The 15,577-nt window shown below is 42.0% G+C and overlaps 3 protein-coding genes and 1 long non-coding RNA gene across 6 annotated transcripts; 2 read left to right on the forward strand and 2 right to left on the reverse strand.

Annotated features, from left to right (window-relative positions):
- Positions 1–810: 810 nt before the first annotated feature.
- On the reverse strand, positions 811–2,475 carry srrd (SRR1 domain containing). Its single transcript, XM_019866959.1, has 6 exons — positions 2,219–2,475; positions 2,092–2,132; positions 1,697–1,884; positions 1,519–1,617; positions 1,279–1,430; positions 811–1,204 (listed from the first exon to the last, which is right to left on the reverse strand). Exons 1-6 carry the CDS (start codon positions 2,359–2,361, stop codon positions 952–954), a joined length of 876 nt encoding a protein of 291 aa, XP_019722518.1. The 5' UTR covers positions 2,362–2,475; the 3' UTR covers positions 811–951.
- Positions 2,476–2,635: 160 nt separating this feature from the next.
- tfip11 (tuftelin interacting protein 11) lies at positions 2,636–7,897 on the forward strand. Of its 2 annotated transcripts, none has more exons than XM_019866921.1 (15): positions 2,636–2,814; positions 3,082–3,288; positions 3,404–3,572; positions 3,788–3,944; positions 4,032–4,159; positions 4,265–4,426; positions 4,531–4,722; positions 4,854–5,033; positions 5,565–5,699; positions 5,776–5,879; positions 5,987–6,155; positions 6,335–6,578; positions 6,668–6,810; positions 6,905–7,070; positions 7,196–7,897. In XM_019866921.1, exons 2-15 carry the CDS (start codon positions 3,083–3,085, stop codon positions 7,540–7,542), a joined length of 2,502 nt encoding a protein of 833 aa, XP_019722480.1. In that variant the 5' UTR covers positions 2,636–2,814; position 3,082; the 3' UTR covers positions 7,543–7,897. The 2 variants fall into 2 exon arrangements, with proteins under 2 accessions (XP_019722480.1, XP_019722479.1); XM_019866920.1 differs by having other exon boundaries at positions 2,637–2,811.
- LOC109514131 (uncharacterized) lies at positions 6,065–8,902 on the reverse strand. Its single transcript, XR_002167935.1, has 3 exons — positions 8,810–8,902; positions 8,238–8,330; positions 6,065–6,143 (listed from the first exon to the last, which is right to left on the reverse strand). It is a non-coding gene; the product is annotated as an uncharacterized LOC109514131 (long non-coding RNA).
- thoc5 (THO complex 5) lies at positions 8,494–15,538 on the forward strand. Of its 2 annotated transcripts, none has more exons than XM_019866926.1 (20): positions 8,494–8,620; positions 8,829–8,948; positions 9,907–10,050; positions 10,788–10,901; positions 11,003–11,100; positions 11,237–11,383; positions 11,478–11,592; positions 11,741–11,873; positions 11,977–12,054; positions 12,171–12,214; positions 12,491–12,590; positions 13,159–13,267; positions 13,341–13,442; positions 13,528–13,624; positions 14,098–14,209; positions 14,297–14,400; positions 14,679–14,766; positions 14,852–14,967; positions 15,049–15,239; positions 15,337–15,538. In XM_019866926.1, exons 2-20 carry the CDS (start codon positions 8,850–8,852, stop codon positions 15,398–15,400), a joined length of 2,055 nt encoding a protein of 684 aa, XP_019722485.1. In that variant the 5' UTR covers positions 8,494–8,620; positions 8,829–8,849; the 3' UTR covers positions 15,401–15,538. The 2 variants fall into 2 exon arrangements, with proteins under 2 accessions (XP_019722485.1, XP_019722486.1); XM_019866927.1 differs by having other exon boundaries at positions 8,495–8,628.
- Positions 15,539–15,577: the final 39 nt, after the last annotated feature.

Here is a 15,577-nt window from a genome sequence, read left to right on the forward strand (position 1 = left end):
GTCCAACTCCTGTCAAACAAATAAAACAGGTATACAGATTAAACCACACCTATTTGTAGAATTCCAGAAATGCCAACGTGTGCCAAGATGGATTCAAAAGAAACAACTGCTAATACTTTCAAGTCTTTTGTTTTTTTTTTTGCTCATATTTAGCATAACAGCCTTCTTCAACTCGATCGGCCTTTGTGTGAAGTATGCATATTCTCCCCATAACTGCATGGGTTTCTCCAGGTGCTCCGGTTTTCAGCCAGTTCTTTTGCCAAGGTGCTGTCACAAGTACTGAAGTCAGTCCCAGACAGTTGTTGCCCACTTCACCTCAGTGATGGCTTTAATGCATAAAAGTAAATATTGCTCTACATCTGACAAGTGTTTTTAAATAACATATTGGGTTGGGGGCGGCACAGTGGTCGAGTGGTTAGCACGTCCACCTCACAGTACAGAGATGCAGGGTTCGATTCTACGGCCTTCCAATGTGGTGTTTGCATGTTCTCCGCGTGGGTGCGTGGGTTTTTTCCGGGTACTGCGGTTTCCTCCCACATTCCAAAAACATGCATGGCAGGTTAATGGAACTCGAAATTGTCCCTAGGTGTGATTGTGAACGCGAATGGTTGTTTGTCTGTGTGTGCCCTGTGATTGGATAGCAATCAGTTCAGGGTGTACCATGTCTACTGCCCGAAGACGGCTGTCTACTGCCCAAAGACGGCTGGGATAGGCTCCAGCACGTCCACGGCCCTTGTGAGGAGAACCAGATTGGAAAATGTGATTTTTGTCAAATGTGGGCCTTTGTGGGGTTGGGATGAAGTCCAGAACACAGGTTGAGGTTTTTATTCCAATCAATAAGGTGGACAGCTGGACATGGTGTTGGCTGTAAAGTCCTTCCGGTGAACAGCAGCCACATCATCTTCCTGTCATTTTGGGACAATGTTGATCAGTGTAAGTGAATCCCATAGTTCATGTGCTTTCTCCATTCTGAGATTCTCTTAGTATTATTTCCAAATCAGAGCAGTGCTGATATTGTGGTTCAGGTGGCTCTGTCCAGGTAGACTGATTGAGGGTGTTTACTTTGCTAGAATTAAAGGTTATGAGTGCAGTGTCACAAAAGACGTCAGTCAGATGAGATGGACAGGTCAATTGTCTCTCCTCACATATAGTCACTGCCTGGTTGATGTAGCTGTAGTCCCGCTTGAACTCTCTTTCGATCATCCTGTCCAGACGGGGAAAGAAATTCTAATAAATATCACATTAAATGATTTCCAATCCAACAGGTCTTGTACAAACCTCTCTCTCATGCCATTGAAGCTGTTTCCAATTATTACCACAAGTGGCAGACAGTTTGGACTCCAGTTCTTCCACAGGAGGTTGTTGTACAGGGCTTTCCCACAATGCATGAGATAAAAGAGCGTGGGTTTGGTCGCCAATCGCTTCCCCTCCTGCATTTCAGAGGGTGAAAAAAAAAAGTTAATTATACACAATAATAAAAATACATTTACACAACTATCAGTGCCTAAGTATAGTGACCTCATTTTCTGTGAGTACAGTCAGACCCAACTCCCGGAGTACATCTTTTTCTCCAGAGGAGAAAGCAGGATCAAAAACTAGACAGTGTTTCAATGGAATCTGGGAGAGGCACATTTAGTTACATTAGTATATTTGGACATGACATTACATGGCTCACAAAATCAATATATATTTTGACCTTTGCTGCATCCAGGAGAAGGAGCATTATAGCAAGCTGATAACGAGCAGACACGCATGAGGAAAAGGTGCCCAGGCCATAACATACACACTCAAGTGAACATATTTTGGCATCCAAACTCTCATGCAGTTGGCCTGAAGAGGACTCCGTGTCTTTTTGGTTCAATGATACTGCCGCCAGCATCTGCTCTGGAGAGAAGATTGAAGATACCATTGGAGACAATGGTGACTCGATTCTGTTGTTTTGGCTTCTTATGCCGTTAGCATCTGCCCTGGAGAGAAGATTGAGGAAACCATTGGAGACAACAATGGTGACTCGATTCTGTTGTTTTGGCTTCTTAGTAAAACAATTGTTGAGAAATAACATTTTTTGTTATTATTATTCAAGGGACTCACCTTTCCATTCTTTCCAAAACCCTTCACATCTCATTTCAGCCCTGCAGAAAACGAGACAGATTTTGCGTAAAAGTCTGACATCATTTTAACAAAGTATATTCTTTTTGGTTATATGAAGCAATCTTACACTATTTCTTTGATCCTTTTAAGAGTTTTCCCAACATCCAGTGGCTCATTGCACAATGCTGGCGACATTTGTAATGACTTGAAATTTCTGGATGCGCCCTTTCGTCGACGTTGCACCTGCCATTCACTGCCGATGTCAGACATCGAGATTATTTATTCGAATATAAAAATGCAACGAAAAAATGACTATTGTTTTTGACCAAGCATTTTTCCTTCAGTAGTTTCAAACGTGCAAGGGAATATTTTTATGTGACACCAGTCTTCTACTTCCGGAGTGATGTCGGAATCGGCAGCAAATTATTTTTTCATGACTTGTTCTTAAATTACCTTAGTGTACAGCAAAACCTTATAATTAGTCCCTTTTTCATGAATTAGGACTGCATTTTATTTTTAAAAACTGTGGGCAACAGCGGAAGTACTTTTTCGCCCGGAAGTACTCGAAGTGTTCTCGAGTGCAGTACGTCGCGAAAATGGTTAACGTTAGCTAATCATGTCAATCTAGATTTTAGAGCGATAGGGAATGCATTTGACGAATTAAAAGACAATAATTATATATTTTTTTATATTTTATTGCCGGATACGTCAAAAACGAAGGTGGTAAATATTTTTCTTCACGTTCTACACCTTACAATGTTTTATTTGTGTGCAGGATCCTCGTGACGCCTACTGTTAATAATAATAAACAATTCAGATCGATACGAGATTCTTGATTTTTACCATTTCTAATTCATACAGCAAAACGTAACGGACGTTTTTAATACGGATTTAATGGATCCATGCTTTCGAAGCATTTGTAACGTTCGTAAATCTTGATCCTATTTGTCGTTTTACTGACTGTGCTTCTTTCATCATCATTCTTTCCAGAATGTCAATGTCACACCTGTATGGACGGAGGAGGGCAGAGGAGGATGGCGTAGAGATTGAAAATTTTGAGATCACAGATTGGGATTTGGCCAATGAGTTCAACCCAGACCGTCGCAGACACAGACAGACCAAGGAGCAAATGACTTATGGCATCTGGGCAGAAAGGGACTCTGATGAGGATGAGAGACCCAGTTTTGGAGGCAAGAAGTAAGTCATGGTTTTCTTTCCATTTTGAGCCACTCCATAATCATCCAAAGGGGGCCAAAAAAACCCTACATATTTTTAGAGAGTAACAAATTAAACCAAGTATTTATTTTTGTAGATCTAAAGACTACACTGCTCCGGTGAATTTTGTGAGTGCGGGGTTAAGAAAAACTGCAGCTGACGAGAAACAGGAAAGAGAAGAAGAAGAAGGTTCTGATACTTCTGATGATGACACTTCTTCTGCACCTCCACCTGCTCGAGTGACAACGCCTAGAAAGCTTCAAAAGGTGAATTACAGATTGAAGGAATGTTTGTTATTCATTGGTGTGAATATTCTTAAAGGGTTGTATAGTACGGTGATTTTTAACTGGTGGGTCGAGACCCAAAAGTGCATCATGGACCCATGTTGGGTGGGTTGCGGAGAGCTAGTAAATAAATTGCATTTGTTTGTATTCTTATTTTATTCAGAACAGAACAGAAAAACTTTTTTTTTTTCTCCTAGGGTAATTTCCGTGGAAACCAGTCTCAGAGGTTTGCAGGAGGTATACAGACCGGACAAGGAATTGGTTCCTGGGAGAAACACACTAAAGGAATTGGTCAAAAACTGCTGCAGAAAATGGGCTATCAACCAGGCAGAGGCTTGGGCAAGAATGCGCAAGGTGCACCGAATTATGACTTACTTTTATTTTTGGGGTGGGGATGACAATGTACACAATTTCTGACCATTTGCCTTTTTAATGTCTCAGGTATTGTCAATCCTATTGAGGCGAAGGTTCGGAAAGGAAAAGGAGCTGTGGGTGCTTATGGCAATGAACGAACCCAACAGAGTCTCCAAGATTTTCCTGTGGTTGACTCGGATGAGGAGGAGGAAAAGGTAACATGTTCATGGTCTTGGCATTCAGATCTTCACTCTTAATAGTTGTGCAAGTTAAAGGTAACCCAACGTGATTATGACATTCTAAATCATCTGTCTCTTTAGGAGTTTCAGAAGGAACTAGGTCAGTGGCGTAAAGATCCGGCAGCCACTGGAGCAAAGAAGAAACCCAAGTACTCGTACAAAACTGTGGAGGAACTGAAGGCGAAAGGCAAACTTACTGGGCGCAGCACAGGAGCATCTGCTGGAGAGCTGGCACAAGTCAAGGTTAACTGATTATACCTGTTATGTAGTATGTCATAACAACAGGATGCTATGTAGAGAACCACTCTTGATAGTTTCCTTCATTGGCTATATCTTCCTATGTGTAGGTAATTGATATGACTGGAAGAGAGCAAAAGGTATATTCCAGTTACAGTCAGATGTCCAACAAGCACAGTATGCCAGAAGACGGTCCGCCAAGCACGTCCACGCGGGATCAGAAGGGATCCGGCTTTGCACTCCCTGAGCTTGAACATAACCTTCAACTTTTGATTGACCTTACGGAACAAGACATATTACAGGTACAAACTGAACTTCTTACAGAAAGCCTTTACACCAAAACCTATTGGTCAATTTATTTATCAGTCACGACCAGTGTTGTATTCAATCACACACCAATAACAGTTTTATGGTCTCACATCCAACTGTGTAGTCAGCCCGCCGCCTGCAGCATGAAAAAGATGTGGTTGTGTCGCTGAGCCATGAGTCCCAGGCACTGCAGACCAGGTTGGAAGAAGAGCAAGATGCCATCCACAGAATGGAAGCGGTGCTGGCTCTGGTGGACCGTTTTCCTTCTGCAGAGACAGCACCGGGGGAGGGACCCACTTTGCAGGTATGTTGATTTTTATTTTTATGAGCAACTACGCAGCACTGACATTGAATAAAATGTGCTGCTACAGTCCTGAAGAAAAGCTCATTGAATATAAACCCAATAGGGCTCTGAGGTCAGCAGACTCGCGGTAATTAGTGTAGCCCATCAGCATTTAGATGTTATGCTGCATGTTCATGGATAAAATGCCAATGGATCTGAAGTTAGTCCCCCCATGTAAGTGCTTTTTAATCCATCTTAAAAAAGACATTGATTTCCCCCATAACTGTGATTGAGGTCTTTTAGAGCATTTCTATAATCACTTTTTTCAAAAATCATGTTCTTGCACTGTACATTATTTTGGTAATTTTAGTAAACATTTCTTCACTTTGCTTCTAAATGTCTTATTTTTTTGCCTTTATACGTTGTATTTTGCCTTTGACTGTTGTATGTGAAGCACAGTGTTACCTAACATGAAATGTGCTATGTAACTAAAGCTGCCTTGCTTTGCCTCATTTTTCTGTTAATAAAACTTTGTTCTTAATTGCCCTTCAGGAGTGCGTCCACATCTTTGAGACTTTACAGACAGACTTTTATGAAGAATACAAGACGATGGGTTTGGCTGACTTGGCCGTAGCTGTAGTTCATCCCTTACTCAAAGACAAACTTTTTTCCTGGAATCCATTGAAGGTATGTTTAATCCTTTCACTCGCTATGATTTAGCCCGGTAGCTTTGATTAGCCCCAACGGTTTTGGTTTGTTTCAGGACTCTTCTCATTGCCTTGAAGAGGTTGGTAAGTGGAGGGCAATTCTCGAATCTAGAAACCTTGTCAATAGTGGTCACGATTCAAACATGGACCCTTACCACAGGTAAAAAACAAACCAAAAAAAAAAACACACACACACATTGAACAGCCTCATAGATTTTAGTTTGAAGTTAGAACCTGTTTTTATTCCATGTGCGTGTGTTGTTCCAGGCTGCTGTGGGAAGTATGGATCCCAGTGATGCGGTCCTGTGTGTCCGGGTGGCAGCCTCGCATGGTCGGGCCAATGGTGGACTGTGTTGATCTGTGGTCTCCTCTTCTTCCACTTTGGATCTCAGATTACCTGCTCGAGCAGCTTGTTTTACCTCGGCTACAGCGAGAGGCAAGACAAATTTATGTTGTGGTTGGTGAGAGGGGTGGGTTTCAGTGTTTTGGGTTTTTTTTTTCTTCTGTACAGCACTTTGTGATCATTTGTAATGTATGAAAAGTGCTGTCCAAATAAAATTGATGTATTTCTTTGGTTGTGTGCACCACCTCAAAAGCCGATTTTGTGATTAACAGGTGGATGCGTGGAACCCCTTAACAGACACGGTGCCAATTCACTCATGGATTCACCCTTGGCTACCTCTGCTCCAATCACGTCTCGAGCCTCTGTACGCGCCCATCAGGAGCAAACTAGCTAATGCTTTGCAGCGGTGGCACCCCAGTGATGCCTCAGCACGCCTCATTCTGCAACCGTGGAAAGATGTTTTCAGCCCGGGAGCTTGGGAGGCCTTCATGGTGAAAAACATCATCCCTAAACTAGGTAATCTACTTCCTCTTCTTATTCATGCCTTTTTAAGCCCCTATTGTTTTTTGATGTTGAGGTGTGATTGTGACTATTTGCCCCCACAGCGTTGTGTCTGGAGGAGCTGGTTATTAACCCTCACCAGCAGCAAATGGAGCCCTTTCATTGGGTGATAGACTGGGAGGGTATGCTATCCCCATCTAGTCTGGTTTCCCTCCTGGATAAAAACTTCTTTCCAAAATGGCTCCAAGTAAGGAACTTTCACTATCAAAGTATCAGTAGACCCAACAGAGCAACATAACTAATTAGTTCACATTTGACTTTCTTGTCTCTGTTCACGATAGGTCCTGTGTTCATGGTTGAGCAACAGTCCTAATTACGAGGAAATCACGAAATGGTACCTCGGTTGGAAGACCATGTTCAGTGATGTCTTGTTGTCACAGACACTCATAAAGGAAAAGTTCAATGAAGCGCTGGACATCATGAACCGTGCAGTATCTTCAGGCATGGGTGGGTTTCGACAAATATGTATATGTACAAGTCCATCTCAGCATTTCTTTCATTAATTATTGTTAAGAATCGGAGATATGGTGTGACACAACTTACTATAATGTGTTCTTCATGTGTACCCACAGGTGGATACATGCAACCAGGTGCAAGAGAAAACATTGCATATCTCACTCAGACGGAGAGAAGAAAGGACTTCCACTATGAAGCCATGCAAGAGCGCAGGGATGCTGAAAGTGTCGCTCACAGGGGTGCCAGTGCGAGTGTACCCACAAACTTTAAAGATCTCATCCAGACCAAGGCAGAGGAGAACAACATTGTGTTTATGCCGATAGTGGCCAAACGGCATGAGGGCAAACAGCTGTACACATTTGGACGCATTGTCATCTACATAGACAGGGGGGTGGTATTTGTGCAAGGAGAAAAGACGTGGGTTCCCACGTCTCTGCAGAGTCTGATAGATATGGCTAAGTGATTTTGAATACTGGTCATTATGTAAAGCATGAATTCTCAAGTCAGGTCCTCAAGAGCACCTATCCAGCCTATTTTCGATGTCTCCCTCCCCCAACAAATGATCAGCTCATCAGCAAGCTTTACAGAAGCTTGATAACGATCCTGATCATTTGAATCAGGTGTATTGGAGGAGGGAGACATCCAAAACAGGCTGGATAGGAACTCTCCCCATGATCGAACTTGGGCACTCATGATGTAAAGGATAAGTACAGTAAATGTTCTCTTTTTGTGACTTCATCAAATAGGATCACAATGTTTGTACACTTTTTACACTGATGTAGAATTTCAAATAAATGATAAGTTTTTGTTTAAAAAAATCAGATTTGCCTTTGTTTTAGAACTCAACATCTCCAGCTCTAAGGGACTGGACAGCCCTTTGTTTTTGGATACTCCAAGTAAAGTGATCATTATAACATGATTTGCCTTTGTTTTAGAACTCAACATGTACAGCTCTAAGGGACTGGACAGCCCTTTGTTTTTTGGATACTCCAAGTAAAGTGATCATTATAACAATTGACACAAATGAAAAGCGATGGTATTTGTTTTTAAATCATAAGAATCACATGTATTGCCAAGAATAGCCTGCCTGCCACCAAGTTCACACTAGTAGCTTGACTTTTTTACTGATCTTGCTTTGTTTTCACACAAACCCAATACCTGACGTAACTTTGTGATGTGACCTCCTGCTGAGTGGATCCCTGCCTTCCACTGAGCTGAAACCTGTTCCTCCACGACAGCACCGTTTGCTTCCTGCAAGCACAAAAAGGCCCCCTCAGTTCCCCACCAAAAGATGTCACGCCCAGCCCCTCAACCACAATTAACAACGCAATGCAGCGGGGTAGGTGGAGTTGTCTGTTGTTGACTGCGAATAACGTTCCTGCAGGTGGCAGTGGTGGACAGATCTCTTCGATTTTGCGAACCTTTGGCACCGAAAAACTTCCGTCTGCATACTCTTCCGGTCTGCACCCTGCGCGCGCACTCTCGATATTCGGCAACATTTATTGTGAATTTCGCCTTTACATTCTTTGCTCATCATAAAGGTGCGTAGGTGTGTATGAAGTCTTAACTGTGTCGGTGCATATATCGATGGTTTGTTTATTTATATCGTGAAACGATATCTGAAAAGTGTGCTAGCTAACTAGCTTAGCGGTCGCTGCATTGTTAGCATAAAAAAATTGTGGCTCATCAATGTGCATGGTACAGTACTAAATGTTATTGTCTCTCCTCACCTCTCCAATCGTAAATTAGCCGGCGCTTTCCATCTTAAAAATGTCTTCGGAAGCACTGAAGAAGCGAAAGGCGAAGGTTCTTCGCAACGAAGCAGGACCTACGGAGGTGAAACGAGGCAGAGGGGACGGAGACCAGCAGGTAACAGAAACCAACTCAAAAACTTTTTGCAAAGTATTTCAATTTGCGTTTCTTTCTAAGTACTGGAATCTTATCAAACATAATGTTGTTATTATTTGGGAAGCTTGGTGTTTAACAATGGATCGTAAACTTGGTGAGGAGAACGAGGTTACGGGGGTCTCAAAGCACTGGGCGTGGATTAGCCGCTCACGTATTTACACAATTACATATTTGGCTGGGGGCGCAAAACTAAACCAAATACTGTATACTATTACATCTATTTTTCATAGTTAAATGGTAAAGAAGTGTAATGCTTAGCATACGCATACTTTTTTTTGCTCCAACTAAATGGGATGTCAAGTAGTTACTTAGTACTTTATCTTTCACTCATGTCATTGATAGATTTTTTTTGTCCTACTTTCCTCTTAACGGCAAGTCAGCACAATTCCGTCTACAGACACACCCCAAAACATCTTATTTTTGCTAAAACCAGATTACTCACATACGCATACTTTTTTTGCTCCAACTAAAGGGGATGTCAAGTAGTTATTTAGTACTTTATCTTTCACTCATGTCATTGATAGATTTTTTTTGTCCTACTTTCCTCTTAACGGCAAGTCAGCACAATTCCGTCTACAGACACACCCCAAAACATCTTATTTTTGCTAAAACCAGATTACTCTGATAAAGTGTTAAGGAAGTTTCATATCATGGTCGCAGTGAGCGAAATTATCACAGTTATTATTCACAAGTTTTATTCTTAATCACAGTAAATAATATAAAAACAGCAGTCCTGTGTACATTTTGCAAATGGAAAAGAAAGCAGTCGTTTATTTAATGTTTATTTATTTATTAACTGCTGAAAGATATATTTGTAGAATGTTCAAATAAGTTCATGATTTGCATTTTCAGGACTATAGCTTTATTATCCTCTGTTCAATTGCGCTACTCTCCTATGTATTTCTATATATGTTTCTAGGACATACGTGTCTACAATGAGGAGGTGGAACTTGATGGCCGGGACCATGAGGAGGACTTCCTCCAGTTTAAAGAGTCATGCGAAGGGTTGGCCACTTTGATGGGTGAAATACAGAAGCTCAAAGCCAGTGGGGCAAAAGAGGGGGTGAGATATACATTCATTCACTTCATCAGTTAATTGTGCTTTGACGGCTATAGGATTCACATGTACCTCGTTAATACAGTTACACTTTTTTTTTCTTTTAACTTGTACCAGTTTGTGACTTGGATTTGGCATTATATGAATTTGAGCGATTCCAGTTCCGCTTTCGATTGCTCATTCAGTTTCCAAACGATTCTCAACTTTGGTTCTTTCAGCCGGGAGGGCCAAAAAAACGTTTGCATGATTTTAATTTAGGGTGTTGAAATTACAGCCATCCATTTTTAGTGGTCAGCAGCATGAACCACTCAAGTCAAACTCAAGGCCAGCGACATCATTTTATGTGACCCGTGATGGCAAATCATGTGCGTCGACTTCATGTTTCTTGCGTTTTGTCTTCACTTATAACAATACTGAAATATGAGATATTGTCAGCATTTGTTGTTAACAATCGCTCCTTTAAAATAAATTGAAAAATAGTTGAACAAACAATTATTTACTGGCTTCCGAATTAACTACAATGTTTCTCCTGACAAAAATAAGTTTGGGATATCTAGTTTGGAATTAATGGTCCACATCTGTGGGTATATTTTGTCGTATAGTAGAAAATAATGATCTGAAAGTAAACTCAAGATTTTCAAACAAATCTATTGGTGTGTATTCATTTATGTTGAGTACTGTGCTGTTGTTGTTGTTTTTTTACCCTGCAAAGGCAACTAACTCACTGGCAATATTTCTTGCAGTGTGCTGAGGTTGAGCAGAAACGCTTGCAGAGCTGCAACCACTTTATGACTCTGAAAAAACTCAACCGTTTGGCTCACATGCGGCTCAAAAGAGGCAGAGACCAGACCCATGAGGTATCAATGTGACACTTGATTCACATACTGTATTGTAGCCGATCAGAGCTATGCAGTGTGTTGGTGAACATAAATGTCAAGGTGTTGCTTTTGTTCAACAGGCAAAGCAGAAAGTGGATGTGCTGCACCTTCAGTTGCAGAACCTTCTGTATGAAGTTCTGCATCTTCAGAAGGAAATCAGTAAATGTTTAGAGTTCAAGTAAGCACGAAATGCATTTCAGTGTAAAGTATAGTCAATTCAGGTGTTATTCTTACTTGCACTTGTTGGATTATATCTTGATAGTTCATGTCTTGAGAAATGTGACTTATAATTAACGTTTTTGTTGTTGTCTCAGGTCAAAGCATGAGGAAATAGACCTCGTGAGCGAAGAAGAGTTTTACAAGGATGCACCGCAGGAGATTTCCAGGCCACAACTCACCAAAAATGATCCTCACCAGCTCACCCTGGCACGGTTAGACTGGGAGCTTGAACAGAGGAAAAGGTGTTCAAACTTTTGTCCGTCACTGCTCAGTTGAAGCACAATGCCCTGAAAATTCTGCACAGCGTTCTGAAGACATACTCAATGATTTATGCAGGTTGGCAGAGACTTACAAAGAGTCTCAGGCCAGCAAAGAGAAGATCCAGAAGAGTATTGAGATCAAGAAGGAACACCTGAGAAGCTTGCAACCCGGCCTGAATGCGATCATGCAGGTATAACATGCTGCTAATAACTATTATAAGTCCTAATAGTCTTGCGGTAAGTGAGATCTGAACCCTTAACTTCCCAGTTCCGCACCTGCATTTTTTTTTTGTATTCCTAGAATGTCATTGTGATTTCTGCCCCCTCTCGTTTGCAAAGGCCTCGCTGCCAGTGCAAGAGTACCTTGCCGTGCCTGTTGAACAGACCCAGAAACACACCGAGATCGCTCAGCACCTGCCACCGCCCCTCTATGTCCTTTTTGTTCAAGCCAATGCTTATGGCCAAGCATGCGGTAAGGAAGATTCTCAGACACAGCCCACCCTTTTTTATTTGTGCCTATACTTGGAGTCTGAAGTGCAAAGTCCTATTCTGAGTGATTTTATGTTTTCATTCAGACAAGAAACTGACCGTGTCAATCAGTGGGGATGTGGATGAGGCCAAGGCTATGTCCAAACCTCCAGAGGATTCTCAAGGTAAGGCCGTGAATCAATACATAGGCTTGTCATCGTGTACCAGATACAAACAAACAATACAAGAAAGCAGAGGCAGTACTGCTGTTATACCGATGCTCACGTTCTATGTCATGCAGATGATGACAGTGACTCGGATGCAGAGGAGGAGCAGGAAAAAACGGTGAGTCTCGGCTCATCCAAAACACACACACACACACACACACCGGTTGGTTAGGTCAGCCAGTCTTTCAGATGCTCGTCTCTGCCACTATCAGACTAAGTGTCCCTTGAGCTCTAACTGTCACGCTGAGGGCAGATGGGTGACGGAGAAGGAATATTGACCACTTCCTGTAGCAAAATGAGTGCCAGCTTCTTTGTAAATGAAATACCTGTGAAGCTTTCATGTCATCAGTTACAGTTTAAGTAGATGTTCTGTGTTCTGTACCGCACTTTACAGAAAAGGAGACGGTCAACTGCCGGCGGCCAGCTGGATGACAAAAGACGAGAGATGCTCAAGAGGCACCCGCTGTCCCTCTCTTTTGACTTGACGTGTAAAGGTAAACTAATTTCCCCCTCTTGATGGCTTGAAGTGCCAATTCAACATGAAAAAGTACCTGCACATTCAATGAGGACAAACAGACTCCCCGTGGCTGTACGGTGTCTGAAATCACAAGTTTACTTTCTTGCTAAAGTATGTGTGTGAGTGAGAATTGATTGTTGTGCTTAGTGATCACACTTCTTGAATCTTGTGGCCCTTCTGTTTGTGACTGAAAGAAGACAGAGAGAGCTGCATTGCAGGCTTTACTTAACCTAAAGGGGAGGAGAGAAATGAAGAGACGCGCACTCACCTTGGTGCTTCTGCAGCATTTTATTTTCTACTGAGTGCTCTTTGCCCAACTCTGCTGAGCACACTCGCACATTTACTCTGACCAGCTGTCTTCTCCCAGCTTCACAGCTCATCTGATTTATCACGGAGGATGACCTCCATGTCTCAATTGTGTGCCACCACAACCACATCCTGTTTGGAACTCTGATGCACTAATTGGTCCTAGTGGGACAAGACAGTGGATAATCCCAGTGCCAGGGTGATTTTATCATCCACTAATTATCAGTTTGTCTTTGCAGATGGCAGCGTACTCAGTCTCTACTTCTACTACCTGATCAATCTAAACATCATGACAGTCAAAGCTAAGATTTCCGCATCCACGGACCTCACCACAGCGATCAGTGCAGGGTATGTGCAAGTGTGCAGATAAACTTAAGTCTTCATCTTTCCGCTGCTGATAAAATGTTCACTCCATTTATAGGGAGCTGGTCAAATCGGAGACACTTCTCAGCTGTCTGTATTCCAACGATCATGGAACAGAAACACCCAATCCAGCCAACCGATATCAATTTGATAAAGTTGGGTAAGGAGGCCATGGCACTTCTCACCAGATGTGTAGTAAACATTTCAGTTCCTTTCAGTTAACAATTGTCATGTCACGTCCACAGGATAGGTTCTTTTGCCGACTATGTGGAGGAGCTGGGTCATCCCTACAAGTGGGTTCAGAATCTTGGAGGATTAAATTTTCCCAGTGATACCTCAGAGGTGCGTGTACACAATACGGTACTGCCTGCATTTGACGTTTGTAATATTGTACTGGTTGCATGTAGCAAAGCATTATTACTGCCATCAGTCACACATCTCTCCTGTAAACCTGCATGTGTGGTCTGCAGCCAGGCAAGGGGTAGTGTGACACTGACAGATTCAATCAGTCAAATAAACATATTTTTATTTATTTACATTGTACAACAATTGTGCAATAAAACATTATTTTTTTCCCCAACCATTGGGAAGTAATACTTAAAAAGTAACTTGATCATTGTCCGGCAAGGGGTGGTGTGACAGTGACAGATTCAATCAGTAAAATAAACATTTTTATTTATTTACATTGCACAACAATTGTGCAATAAAACCTTCCTTTCGTTCTCAACCATTAGGAAGTAATACTTAAAAAGTAACTTGATCATTGTCCTAGCGGTTGATTATGTTTCATGTCTTGATGCTACATGTTTCTCCAGGGGGTGCTTGTGGGCAGTTCTTTGAGTGCTAGCCACATGGAAAACACCATGAAGCTCCTGAGGGGGCGTGTCATGTCCCGCTTGGCTCTCCATAAGCAGTTTGCCTCTTTAGGTAAAGTAAAGTTACCATCGACCATGTACATTAAGTGGTCTTAATTGAAGAGATGTTCACTTGTGACTGAGGTTGTTCTCTCCACAGAGCACAACATCATCCCCGTTACCAGTGAGTGTTTGTACCTCTTTCCAGCCAAGATTCTTTCTCGGTTAACTCAATGGACCACCATCACTCAAGAGGAGTATATGGTATGCACTCAAGATTAGAACTGCACCATATGGACACATACATCGAATGAATCTCATTGAATCGGTTTTGGAACTTTGGAGTTACATACTGTATACAGTGTCCCACATAACTTGATGCTTTTATGATCTTGCCAAGATAAATTAGATAATTTTATGCACCAAGCTTGAAGGGAATAGTTTTGGGAAGGCCTTTTATTGCAATCCGAAGTTCCACTGCACAAAGCCAGGCCCATAAATTCATATCTTTTTAAAAGACCCTATAATCTCTTCCCTGCTAGAATTTGACATTCACACGTCATGTGACTGATGCTGGTCTGGCAAAAGAGACTGATATGTACTTCTCTGGAGTTGTTGAGAGAGGCACAGGTAAGCATCATTTCAATTGTTTAATTCCTGGGGGGTTTTTTTCTTTATATTCATTTAACAACCCCAATGATATTTATTTTTGTAGCTCGCCTCCAGGCTGCAGTCGTGCTGAATCCGCGTTACCCAGAAATCTCTCCTCTCTTCTCTCTCTCTCTCAACTGGAAGGGAGAGCGCAGCGGGCACACTGATGACAACCTTCGGGTAAAAGCATTTTATAATTAATTTGAATGTCCGCCACACAAAAAAAAAAAAAACAAGCTGACTCATGTCTCTTGGGTCTAGGCCATGGAGAGTGAGGTGAACGTGTTCAAAAATGAACTGCAGGGGCCACGTCCAGGCTACCAGCTCCTGACCAATCAGATTTCACGCCTGTGTGTCTGTCTGGATGTCTACCTGGAGACTGAAGAACAGGATGATGGCGTGGAAGGACCACGGGAGTTCCCCCGTGAAAAGATGTGTCTGCGTACTGTCAAGTGTGTACTTAAAAGAATAAAATGTCCCAATCTTTGACGTCCACTTATATCTGACTTGTGGTCTTTTTTTTTTCTTCTTTTTTTTCCCTTCTTCCAGGGGTCCAAATCGTCTGAAGCCATTCAAATACAACCATCCTCTGGGCCTCTTCAGTCATCGCTAAAAGTTGACTTGCGATTCCTCTGTCAAATTTTAATTCATCACAGCTATTTGAAGCATTTTAGACAAGAGTAGACATAAAAAGACAAACAAAAAAAAAGAAATGTTTGAAAATAAACTCATACCTTATTTTCTTGAAAAAAAAGAATGTGTCCGGGCTGTGATTTCTAAATCGGCCAAA

Source organism: Hippocampus comes, unplaced genomic scaffold (genome assembly GCF_001891065.2).
Source record: "Hippocampus comes isolate QL1 unplaced genomic scaffold, H_comes_QL1_v1.1 scaffold322, whole genome shotgun sequence".
In the NCBI taxonomy this organism is placed as follows: Eukaryota; Metazoa; Chordata; class Actinopteri; order Syngnathiformes; family Syngnathidae; genus Hippocampus; species Hippocampus comes.